The 12234-nt window shown below is 37.3% G+C and overlaps 1 protein-coding gene across 1 annotated transcript in view; it reads right to left on the bottom strand.

Moving 5' to 3' along the window:
* Nucleotides 1-12234, bottom strand: part of NRAP (nebulin related anchoring protein) — a 50565-nt gene that overhangs the window by 21089 nt on the left and 17242 nt on the right. The window contains exons 15-24 of the mRNA XM_027692082.1: nucleotides 10266-10358; nucleotides 9652-9756; nucleotides 7935-8042; nucleotides 7013-7114; nucleotides 6311-6508; nucleotides 5984-6088; nucleotides 3622-3720; nucleotides 2007-2111; nucleotides 1424-1531; nucleotides 489-800 (exon numbers count right to left, since the gene is read on the bottom strand). Of these exons, the coding sequence (XP_027547883.1) occupies nucleotides 489-800; nucleotides 1424-1531; nucleotides 2007-2111; nucleotides 3622-3720; nucleotides 5984-6088; nucleotides 6311-6508; nucleotides 7013-7114; nucleotides 7935-8042; nucleotides 9652-9756; nucleotides 10266-10358 (1335 nt within the window). The remainder of the gene's footprint in view (nucleotides 1-488; nucleotides 801-1423; nucleotides 1532-2006; nucleotides 2112-3621; nucleotides 3721-5983; nucleotides 6089-6310; nucleotides 6509-7012; nucleotides 7115-7934; nucleotides 8043-9651; nucleotides 9757-10265; nucleotides 10359-12234) is intronic.

Below are 12234 nucleotides of genomic sequence, written 5' to 3'. Positions count from 1 at the left end.
TGTACACATTTCTATCTCAGTCTTGAAAAGTTCTGACTTAAAATCTCAGAATGGAAAGTCTAACATAGTAACTGTTTACAGTTCACACAGTTCATCTGATGGTTACAGCTGAACATGTTGTCTCTATATGGAATTTTATCACCAATTTTATCACTATGCATTATTTAACTGCCCTGCACATTAGGAAAAAAAAATGTACATCTTATATGAATCCTAGTGTGTTATTAATATTTGAAGTAGGTTTTGAAGAAGTCATGCTCAGAAACAGAATCATAACTCAAAAACACTGCACAATTTAAATATATCTCTTGAGGAAATAAGTGGTTACTGTTTACTGTTTTAATATTAACTGTTTAATAGCTGTAAAATTAGATGCATGAACATGTCATGACATTAAAACCATAAATGTCTGAAGAAAATCAGCCCTAACTGGGGCTGAGAATGGACTGAATGAAAGGATATTGAAAGACATCAAGTTCTGGACTTACATCACTTTGCAATCCATAGGCCCACTTTGCCCATGCCACTTTCCTGTCAGTAGGCAGGACTGTGTAGTGATGGAGAGATGTTTTGTATCCTCTGTCTGTGGCCAAATTCTGAGCCTTTTTGGCATGGACAAGGTTAACCATATCCAAGGAGGCCTGGAACTGATTCTTTGTGTCCTCAAAGGCCTTCTTATACTCCAGATCACTCTGCAACTTTGACATTTGCAGGGAATGAGCCATCTTCGAATCTTCCTCTACAGCTTTTACTCCAATGAGCTTACCCTTCATCTTCTCATACCCTTCCTTATATTTAATCTGTGAAGAAAAATACAGACTGAGAGTAAATTATCTAAGCTGCCAAACTGACAGCCCTACCAGTGTAAAACAATGGTCTGTCACTGTTATGACATGCTGGGTCCTCGATACAAGTAAGTAAGAGGATCATTTGTGAAGGAGATTTGGAATACCTTAGAAATAAGTGTTTATAAAGAATAAACCCTTTCTCAATAATAATATGCTCACAAAAAGCTGTAAGAAATCTTTTCTTTTTGGTTCTGTTTAGGAAAAACAACATTCTTCAAACTCTGAGGTCAGAAGGCTCTTGCAGGAATTTTCTAGCCAGGCATAGATGTATTAAGTTATGATGCTTCACAGGAGATTTCTGCTTCATTTTGAGTTCTAAAATTCACCCTCAGGTCAAAATGAGAATAGGAAAACATAGTCAGCATGTAGGGAAAAGCTCTGAATTGCTCAGAGCAAGCCTTCTGACTAATTATGGAATGCCAATCACCCAGAAAACTCCTCCATTGCTCCTTAGCATGAATCGAGTGAGGGTGGCTCAGGGCACTGAGACATATGTGACAGATCCCCAACACTAGCAGCAACCAGGACTGTCAGCTGTCCTAAGAATAAAGAAGGCTGATGGACTCCATACTCACATCACTTGCCAGATCCCTCTTTGCCTTCGCTGTCAAGAATGACAAAGCATCCAGACGAAGCACAAATCCTTTTTCCTTCTGCTTCTCCCAGCTACTCTTGTAGAGTTTCTAAAGAGATGACAATAACACAGTCTCTTTATTACTATCAAGATATTCTATTTGTTCTATATTCACAGTGAAAACTCTCAAGTAGCATGAGTCCCTCGTACATTCCATGCCCATCAACCATATGACTATGGATCAGATCCTGGTGTCTCCACTTACATACTGTAACTGTGGATACTATGGTTACTGTAACCCCATTATCTCACTGGTTCCAGTGAAACTGTCAATGTGCCACTTATCTGGAAGCATGTGAAAAATGCACGGCTTCAAACTCTAAAAGTGGCAAGTCTTCAGAACAGCAGATGTGACTGGTATTTACTAAGAGTGAGTAATTAAATTTAGACATAAAGTTTTTACATCTCAAACATGTGGATCTTCTCAGAGAAAGGACCTAACTTTTACCTACAGAACAAATATTTCAACAGCAGCTGTAACTATTCACAGGAGTGAGGGAATCCAAATCTCTCTTACACAGTACCTCACTGATATTGGCAGCATTTGCCTTGGCCAGTATGAAGACAGGGTCATCTTTGCTGATGGTGTACTGATGAAGAAACTGCTCTTTTCCTGACCTGTAGGCAACCTGTCCACAGAAAAGCAAAGCATTGTCAGCAAGCAGTAGTCCACATTTAATGCTGAAGGAATACTGATAAAAACACCCCAAATATTCGGGGATTTTTTAGGGTTAATTTATTTGGTTATTCTTTAATATCTTGATTTTTTTTTTTTGTCAAATATTAATTTAAAAGGTGACCTAAAGAGTCAGGTTGACCAAACTACTCATGGTTAAATTTCAGGGAAACTGGAAGAAGATACATAACTTAGCTGGCTATAAAGCTGGCAGTAATTTATACTCTGTATGAAATGTATGCAAGAGCATATTTCGTCCAATGTTAAACTGCAGCTACTTTTTAAGTACAATGAAAGTCTTTAATAGGACACAGAAACAGAGAATTTTAGGCATGAAATGAAGAATAGTAAGCAATTGAATCTGCAGAGAACATTTGTGACCTAAATGTAATTGCTAACATAATACTCCAGTGAGGACTAATGTTCCAACTTTGAATGAAAATATCAAGGACCTTTTATGATCCAAGTAGCAATCATCTCCATCTCCAATCATCTCCCAGGGCTATGACAACAGAGAAATGAATTGCTCTGTTTTAGCCCACAAAGCTGTTGGAGGAGCTGTTGAAAAACTATGAAAAGATGTTCCATTTCACAGAGTGTTAAATTTCTTACATCTCACAGAAAAGGAAAAAAAAAGTCCCTACTATAAACCTCTAAAACCATGGTTACTATTCTGACTTCAAAACACGTACAGAAAGGCAGCATGTCCAGTACACGAGATAAGTAACAGGAGTCAGGAGACCAGTGCTCTCCTCTGACTCAATCTGGTGTCATGTTTGACACAACATTCATTCAAGGAAGTGCCAGGTATTTATTGACACAGAGGAGTCAAAAAAAGGAAAATAATAACAGCTGAAGAACAAGTGGTCTAACAGGGCTGATAGAACTTTAAGTAGTATGATAGGGCCCTCAGCGGAGAGAAACACAGAACATGGGATGGATGTACATCAGTCCCTGTGCTAATATCTACTGTCAGCTGGGAACACTGTGTTTCCCTCCATCTTCCTTCCTCACTTTAATACCCCATGGATAACCAATTTTTGGGCAGATGACATTAATGACTCTGGAATACTCAGGTATCCTGTCAAGAATACATTTCAGCCATACTTGAATCCAGTCTGCACCACCCACAGGTTTGTCACCAAGACTGTCTGTAGAGATATCCCCTTCTTTTCTGGTCTGTAACATCATTTATGAGAAGCCTCTGTTTCCATTCCCATTGGTGTTTGGTTTTTGTCATTGTTGCTCTAGTTCAAAGAATTCCATTAGAGTATTAAACATAAATAATAAATATTATTATTAATAATATTAAGAAATATTAGAAATAAATCTGAAGAAATTTTATATATTGAAAGGCTTCATGACTGGGTTCTCTTCCACCATCACTTCAGTGTACCTATGTCAGGAATGGCCACATTATGAGTAAACTACTTGCAAAGAGACAAATTCAGTTAAGGACTCACATCACTTTGAAGTTCCTGGCTTTTCTTGGCATGCTTGATCTGAGAACTGTCAGCCACACTGGTGAACTTCAGAGCATCAGCCTTCTGCCTGTACTTTTTCTGCAGCAATTTAAAGCAAGTTACATACAATTTTCTACACTACTTGCCCTCCCCCCAGAATGTAGCACTTTCAAAAAGTACATGACTGATAGAGACAAAAGTGCCCTGTAAATTCAGAAGATATTTGTAGCACAGGTGTCAACAAAATAAGCTGCCAAATACTACCCAGGGCTGGTATTTTGAGGTGAGGAGGGTAGTACAAGAGCGTGCCAAATGCATTGTTGCTGACACTGCAAGCATGGATACTCTTTGGTGCCAGATGTACTATCTACATGTCTTATAAGATCAAGGTTGCACACCAGCCAATAAGTGGGGTTCACAAACTGGGTGTGATTAAGTCAGGACCCAAGAGAGCTCATAAGCCACATAGTCCGTATTACAATCTCATTTTCTTCCATGAGGCTTCCCAAGTATGTGCATGTGCATGTGCAAATCACTGAACATATGTTACTGAGATATTTTTAAATTATTAAGATAATTAAATTAGAGCAGGCAATTTCAATGTCCTGAAAGTAATTTGAATTCAAAATCTTCCCCATCATGTCACAGTTCTTTTCAAAGCAGAGCTCAGCATAGACACTGCAGTCAAGCCTTTCTGGGGCCAACAGCTATGAGAGGCCTCCTCAAGGCTCAAGTCTTGGCTATGGGAAAAACATCTTCCTTTATTCTTCTTCTGGTACCAGCACTTACATAAAATCTATTTGAATGGACAAATGTGCATAGAGACTAAGAGTTTTAGTTTGGTAAATGAGACTAACCTTACTTTTGTTCCTTTTTAATTTTTGTTTTACATCTGAAATACCAAAGGGAACAGAAAACTTCAACAGACTTCATCAGGCTTTAGATCAAACCTGTTTGTAATCAATGTCTTTGCCTCAGCCTTCTGCATCACTCATGAGAGTGAGATAAGCATCTCTTTCTATCTTTGTCACAGTACAAGGAAGTGCAGCCCTTTATTTCAAGACCATGGCATGATAGGGGAGACCAAGCAAACACTTCTTGTATACTTTAGTCAAATTCTTATTCTAACCATGAAGTGGGGCATTTCATCTAGAAAGGGTTTAAATGCCTTTTTTTTTCATTATCTGGCATTTCAGGAGAGAAATTCTTCTGTTTGAACTGATGGGTGAACAGATCAGTTTACACTGTGTCTCTGCTAGGGGAACACAAAACAGAAGTTAAAAAAGCATGCAGCACTTCAAAGAGGTGCTCATCGCTTTATTTTAGGAACCTGGAAGGGAGGGAGGCAGATTAAAACCAGCATGTTTTGTCACATTGCATGGAACACAATGTAGTGACATTCTGCAAAGAAATGACAAAATGCCAGGCTTTCTATGGCAGTAGAGATCTCTCAAATAATATCCACCAGTCTCCAGTTTAAGTGACTGTCAGCCATCTCTTGGCCTTACACAGCACTGGAATGTAAAGGCAGATCATTATGGATTAAATATTTGTGGAAGTGATTATTACTACTGCACCCCCCAGCAGCAGATGTCAGTCTGTCCCTAGCAAGGCACCAGATCTGAGAGTAGCTGCTCTGCTTTTGTTTCTAAGGTTTTTTTTTCCCCTTGCAGAAGTAGTGAGAGGATGTCAGAGACCCAAGGTATCAGAGTATGATCCCCAGTAACTAACTGGCTTCTGTTTCTTCTTCCAGAACTAAGAGGTATTTCATCCTTCTTGTCAAACTTCCCCTAATTTATTCTTCTCTCTGTCCTCTATTTTTCCTGGCACTAGTGAGACAACTCAACCATAGTTAAGCAGCTGAGGAAGTATACTTCCATAAGGTTAATAGCAGTGCAAAACCATGAATTAGTCAAGAGAATGTAATGAAAATCACCAAAAGCTGAAGCTGCCACTGAAGTTACAGCCCTTACTTGCTAAAGAGTAAGGGAATTTTCAAGCATGGCTAACAAATATCTAATTTTTCAATACTACTCCTTAAAACCTCTGTGCTCTTCACGTAGCATGTGCCATAGGAAATTCAGTGCTGTTCTGCTCCATGTGTGGGTGAGTGAAAAGAGGTGGAAGCACAACTGTGGGGACTTCTGCCTCACAAACTTGATACAATAATCATGTAATAGGAAAACATAATTTTAATCTTTAACCGAAGAACTCCTTAACGATAGAATAACTAAATGATGTCCATCAGTTTTATCATTTATCAGATATTCCTTATTAGGAATTCCTTACCTATTCCACGTAATGTAGTGGTATGAATGTGCATAAACCTTAGAACAGGCAGAATCCTGAGAACTTTGCTTACCTCACTGACCAAATCTCCTGCCTTTTTGGCTTGTTGTATGTTAAGACTTCCTTCTGTGATACACCCAGCTCCTTTCATCCACATCAGATCTGCCCTATATTGAAGCTGTAGGGGAAAATTACATTTATTGGCACAAGGACCACAGGTATAATATTTGCAAGTGAACATGTGCAACCTTTCCAGTTTCAAAGACATTCCAAAGACATTTTAAAATGTCACAGTACAATCAGACAGCATCGATATGAAATGAGAACTAACATGCAATGGAAAAATTCTATAAGCACTCTTACAGCTTGTAACAGTTAAGCTGAGTGTACATCATCTTACATCACTCTGGAGATCATAAGCCTTCTTTGCCCATTTAGTCTTCATATCCTCTGGAAGCACTGTGTACTCATGGAGTCTCTTTCTGTAATCTAAGTCACTAGCAAGTGCCTGAGCCTTCTTAGCATGTCTCAGGTTTATCATATCCATAGGCAGATGGAAATGGGCCCTGCTCGCCTCAAAACCTTTTTTGTAGGCAATCTAGAAATAGAAGGAATGAAAATAAGTTGTCTGTATCAGTAAACTGCAAAGCTATCTTAAATCACCACTCTTGTTTGGGTCCTTATGCAAATTAAGCAAAAAAAAAAACACATGTAGAAATCAGCTCCTATAAGGGACAAACCAGATGCCAGCATGAATTTTCTCTATCACATTATGTCTTACTTTTAAACATACCTTTCTTTACTTGAAATTCTATGTAGAAATGTTAATATTGTGGTTTTAATATGATTCCTTTTTATATTGAGGTTTTAATGGCGTATTATTTTCCTGCCTCAAAATAAGGACACCATAACCCAAAATGTCCTATGAGAACAAATATACTGTGCAATCACTGCAGATTAACAGAGGGAGGAAGGAAACCAATTTTGTTAAATGCTTCCAACAATTTCTTACAGTGAAAGCAGTAACAGTGGTAGATTGCATATTGCTGCTGAAAGATTCATAATTATGAAAAACACCCTTTGAGTAAGAGGAATAATTTACCTCACTAAACATCTTGGCCACCTGCAGAGAGTGCAAAAGCCTTGAATCTTTGGTTCCAATTGCTCTTCCTTTTGTTTTTTCATATTCTTCTTTATATTTAATCTGTGAAAAAAATAGTTCAAGTCAAAGGACATTTCCTATTACTCAAGAGATAAGCAATAAGGTTTTCAATAATTATTTGGATGGTAAAAATTTAGAGAGGTTTAATCTGATTCTCACTTTGACACTTCAGATTTCCTAGATTTTCTCAGAAATTCCAGAGGTACAAAGCTGGTCTCATTTAAGAGGTGTTTAACCTCATTCTTTAAGGCTCAGTCCTCTGAGGAGGATATGCTTAAAAACTTAAAGTCTTCTGATTAGCTAAATTATCTGGTTCTTAAAGGCAAAGATAAGAGATCAATTCAAGCAAGGAATTCAAGATTTGATTTTCTTAATGAGGTGAGATTTCATAATCTCCATCACTGCTGAACACCTTCCAGCTGCAGAAAAAAGTTTCTGCCTTTTCTGCCTCTCCACAGGGTAAGAACCATGATATAAGTTGTTTAGAAAGATTTTGTTTGGAAATTTTTTTACATACATCTGTTTATATTAAAGAAGCAGATTAAAGAAATATGCATTCCCTTTGCAGTGAATGATAACAGCAATTTTGAGCTATAAACAATTCAAAACACTGAATTTTACTGTGGGGCTATTGTGCAAATTTTGCTTTGCTCTGTACACTTGAATTAAAAGAAAATAATTTTCAGAGAGAGAAATTTGACAGCAGAATATAAGAAAGTTTCCAACTGTTCATTAGCCATCGAGAAAGACGGACAACCAAATGCAGGACTTAAAAATCCAGATGAAGCCAGCTAAGCTTTATTTCCCTGGGCTATAGAGACTTATATAAAGAATAATTCCTAGGTAACTAAATATAACATACATCACTGGCAAGATCCCTTGAAGCTTTGGCAGCAAGTAAAGGTAGAGAATCAAGTTTCATTTCAAAGCCCCGGCCCTTACTCTTCTCCCAGCCTTCTTTGTACTTAATCTGAGAAAGGAAAGACAGCAATATGTCACTAACACATAAACATACAAGATCTTCAAAGAAACATAAAAATTACTAAGAGCAAAACAGAAGTTTAAAAATGCTCAGTCCACAAACTGGAATATTCTTAAGTCACAGTTCATTATCATTTTGAGCTAATTAATTGTCCAGGATTGAGTCAAGAATTTTTTTTTTCTTGGAGTTTACAGGCACTTTAAATTCCAGAACATGCACCAACAGTTCTCATTTTCAAACAGACACAGGGGAGGGAAGGTTTTCAAAAGTGCCTCTGGTTATGTCTTCTTATGCAAGTAGTGTAGACCTACAGGAGCTGATCTATAGGATCTATATTCTTAGCTGGTGCTAAGAATCAAACGTCACACTGCCCATTTCAGGATTTTTCATTCCCACTCCCCAAACTAGAACTAGTCAGGTCCCATGTACTGAATGTATATTTATAGCTGCAGTTCTTTATGTGAGCTGCTGGAGGGCATCTTTCAGTTTGGCTGCATTCAGCTTGTGTGCTCTGAGACCACCCCGCAATGTGAAGCACAGCTCAGTGGAGCAGCCCTTATGATCAGATTTTCTTCGAAATCACACTCATGAGCCACACAAACCACATATGCAGATTAAATGCATGACAATCACGTGCTTAACTTCTGAAAGTTAGTGGAAGTTAAAGGAATATTTTTTAAGCTCTTTTTCAAGATTCCACTTGAAATTCCAGTAGAGCAGGATCAAGTATGCCTTCGTGCATAGTATGCATGCACCTAATGAAGTCTCCAGGAAGCCCCAGTTTCTGGATTTGGCTTCTTGTATGTTTATATTTTACCAGTTTCTAACAATAAGCATGCATCCCAACACATTATAGCCACAAAGGGTGATGCTCCACAACTCTCCACCACTGCAACTTTTTATTTGCACCACTGCAAATAAAACTTAGGGGAAGAACATAAATATGAAAAACTTCCAGTAAGGCCAACTCACAACCATGAAAAATTATGAAACTGGCTAAAAAATAAGTCACACCAGTAATGTTAGGAGGTTTTTTCCTCATTTTGCACTTATTTAGCTTATTGGGGTTTTTGCCCTCCAAAACTATCTACAACAATGGAGGTTTGAAAAGTACTTTAAAAATAAAATAGAAGATCAACTTTTCCTGCAAGTACTTGATTTTAGCACTCAAGCCTCTAAGTGAATCACTATATATTGTCATGAATTATGAATGGTAGCAACAGTGGGCTTGATCCAAGTTTGCTGAAGTCATTGTTTCTTCCCATTGACTTCAGTGGGCTTTGAGTTATTAGAACTGTGAAAATGTTGGTTCTTCATGCAAATATCACCTCAGAAGCAGTTAATTTTGTGGAGTGAATACTGATTTACTAAAGAAATTCAAATCATCTGAAAATGTCTGGAAAAAGTCTAGTGGTTTCACTGCCCTTGAGACTGGATTCCTATCTATTCTGGGTACCATATTTCATGTCGTTTAGTATAAAGATCGATGATAAATGCTAAATGCTTCCAGAAACAGTGTCATCATGTTTATATTTATATTCATTTCTATCTGTTAACAGCATCATGAATGCCAACATTTCCAGGTGGCTTGACTTACCTCACTGTATAACTCAGCATTGGCTTTTGCTTTCACTAGCTGAGGTACGTCCTGAGGCAGAGTGTAATTTGTTTTTGTCTTCTCATACTCGGCTCGGTAGTTCAACTGCATATATTGAAAAGGTCAACAAGAGACTCAGTTATTTTTAACTCACTAAAAATGTGACCATTAGACTGATTGATTGCTGTTAAATTTAAGGCCATTAGTGCCACACATTATAGATACTCTCATAAGTATGGCTGATGTAAATATGAGGGCAATAAGACAATTATAACTTCATAACTTCATAACTTCTAACTTAAGTAGTAGGAAGCATAACATTATTCTATAAATAGAAGAGCTACTGATTATCTATAAGTACAAAAGATATTATTAAAAACCACACATTAATAAATACACAGGAGATAAATTCCTAACAAAGCACACTAATACAAATCTTACAAATGGAGACAAGCATTAGACCTACTGGTATGCTTGCTATATTGATGGAAGTGATTTCATTCAGTATGTATTCTTGTTTTCGCTATAAATGTGTTGATGAACTACAAATGGTCTGAAATCAAATTATCTCATAATTCTAATAAACAATGGTGGCTAATGATGACAGAACTTACATCACTGAGCTGCTGAGCATTTATTTTGGCTTGAGCAATCTGTGGCGTGTTGGCAACAGAGCTGTACTTCAGCTTGTCTATGCTTTGCCTGTAGTTTATCTAATTTAAGATAAAATAAAAAAAAGATTTAATAAAGGAAGAAATGGTCAGACTAGAAAACGAGAGACTGAATAGACAAAGTGTTGTTAAATAACACTCTGGATAAACCATTACTTTAACCATAATAAACTGAGCTGAGGAAAAATGTCAGGATCTTTTGGGTTAGATCTGAGCTAATGCTCTGAAAATTTCCTAGTCTGAGGTCACAGTTTTTATCCAACCTTGAAAATGAAGTTCACTTATAACCCCTTCCCATCAAACCCACAAATTCTTAAAAAGATGCAGTAACAGCTGGTCCCTCAAATCATTGCTGTAAGACTGATATTCTTAACCATCACTTAGTCCATTTTTATCTTTCTTAGACAAGGAATACTGTAACTGTCTATTAAGAGGTCTCTCCAGTGTAACACTGCACAGAGCAAATGGACTTTCTTACCCTTTTTCCTTACTGAGTTGTACTGTAATAATTAATCACAGAATTTCCCTGTGTGGTGAAAGTTTTGTGTGGATGATGAGAAAAGAAAAATATACGGTAAAAAAAAAGTAATTTTAACATCAGCCATCAGTAGGTTTGGAGCCCGCTACATTCCTAACACATTAACATGGTAGCAACAATAATAAGCTAAAGAAGTCCAAAATTATTCAAGATTAAAAAAAATCATAGCAAAGCTTTCTTTCAAACCTGTTGCTGCCAAAGAACTCAGTGCTATACTACAGAACACAATTATTATTCTCTGTAGACCTTAATTAATATTCACTGTGGTTAATCACCACTTTGCAAACATTGCAAATCCCACTGCGTAAAACTCATTTCTCAAGAGCACTTTTTTTCCAGTAAAGTGGAGTACATTTCTAGAGACTTTGAGTTACTGAAACTATTTTAATGAGAACCTTCTTATCTCAGGTATCCTCACGTAAACTTGCTCATTCTGCCAGAATGACAAAAACTAGGAAGAAAGGGCTGAATTATCTCACAGGTCCAAAGTGATCAAGGTATTTAAAACAGTTCATTTTGCTACCTCAGAGACAGAGAGAATTTTAAATCCAGAGAAAGGGATAATTTCTATGTATTTATTGCTACTTGTGTTTGCTTAGTGTGTGAGAGAATTGTATTCCTAAAAGAGTTCAGAGTAACAAAGCTGGTTACCAGAAAGCAGACAAGTCCTGGGACTATTTCAAAACACTTAGATGATGATCATGACAAGTGCAACTGAGTCTCTGTGGCCAATTGATTATCATGTTTCAAACCCAGATGCTGACTATGAATTGTAGAGTCACAGGTAGTGCTGAAAGGTTTTGTACATTTTGGACATGAATTTATACTTTCTTTGAATTCTTTAAGAATGCAGCTCTCTCAAACACTAAGCAATCAAACCCTGAACTTTACTTTTTTAAGCTTTCACAAAGACAAAGCTGAAATTACTGCTGAAGAGGCAATAGTTCATCTTACAGCTGCAGTATATCAAGTACTTCCTCAAAAACATCAGAGTTCTCAGTTCTAGCTCTTCATGCTACCACCTCTTTCTTGGAAGAGGTATTTATGCCCAGATAAGTCTTATTTAATGTTAATGACCTCTCTAAGGCATATTGCTTCTGGTTTTTTCTGCAATTTCAACGGCAAGAAACATGTTATGTACATCTTAGGTAGTCAGAAACACCCCGCAGAGCTGCTGCTCTCTTCCTGTTGATTTTGTAAGTGATGCCTAGTGACTATGATCCTAACTAAGGCCCAAGTTAAGTTCCCAATCATAGATGAGATCAATCAAGCTTTTAATGCTTGTGAGAGGTGAAAGTATGTTATGCTGTACAGTCTGCCATCCTCCATTTATCTGTAGAACATATATAACCACAGCAGTACATGAATTTCCTC

This window comes from Neopelma chrysocephalum, unplaced genomic scaffold (genome assembly GCF_003984885.1).
Source record: "Neopelma chrysocephalum unplaced genomic scaffold, ASM398488v2 Primary Assembly neopelma1_85, whole genome shotgun sequence".
Classification (NCBI taxonomy): domain Eukaryota; kingdom Metazoa; phylum Chordata; class Aves; order Passeriformes; family Pipridae; genus Neopelma; species Neopelma chrysocephalum.
Note: the sequence above shows the minus strand (reverse complement) of the source record. Positions and strands in the feature narration are given on the sequence as shown.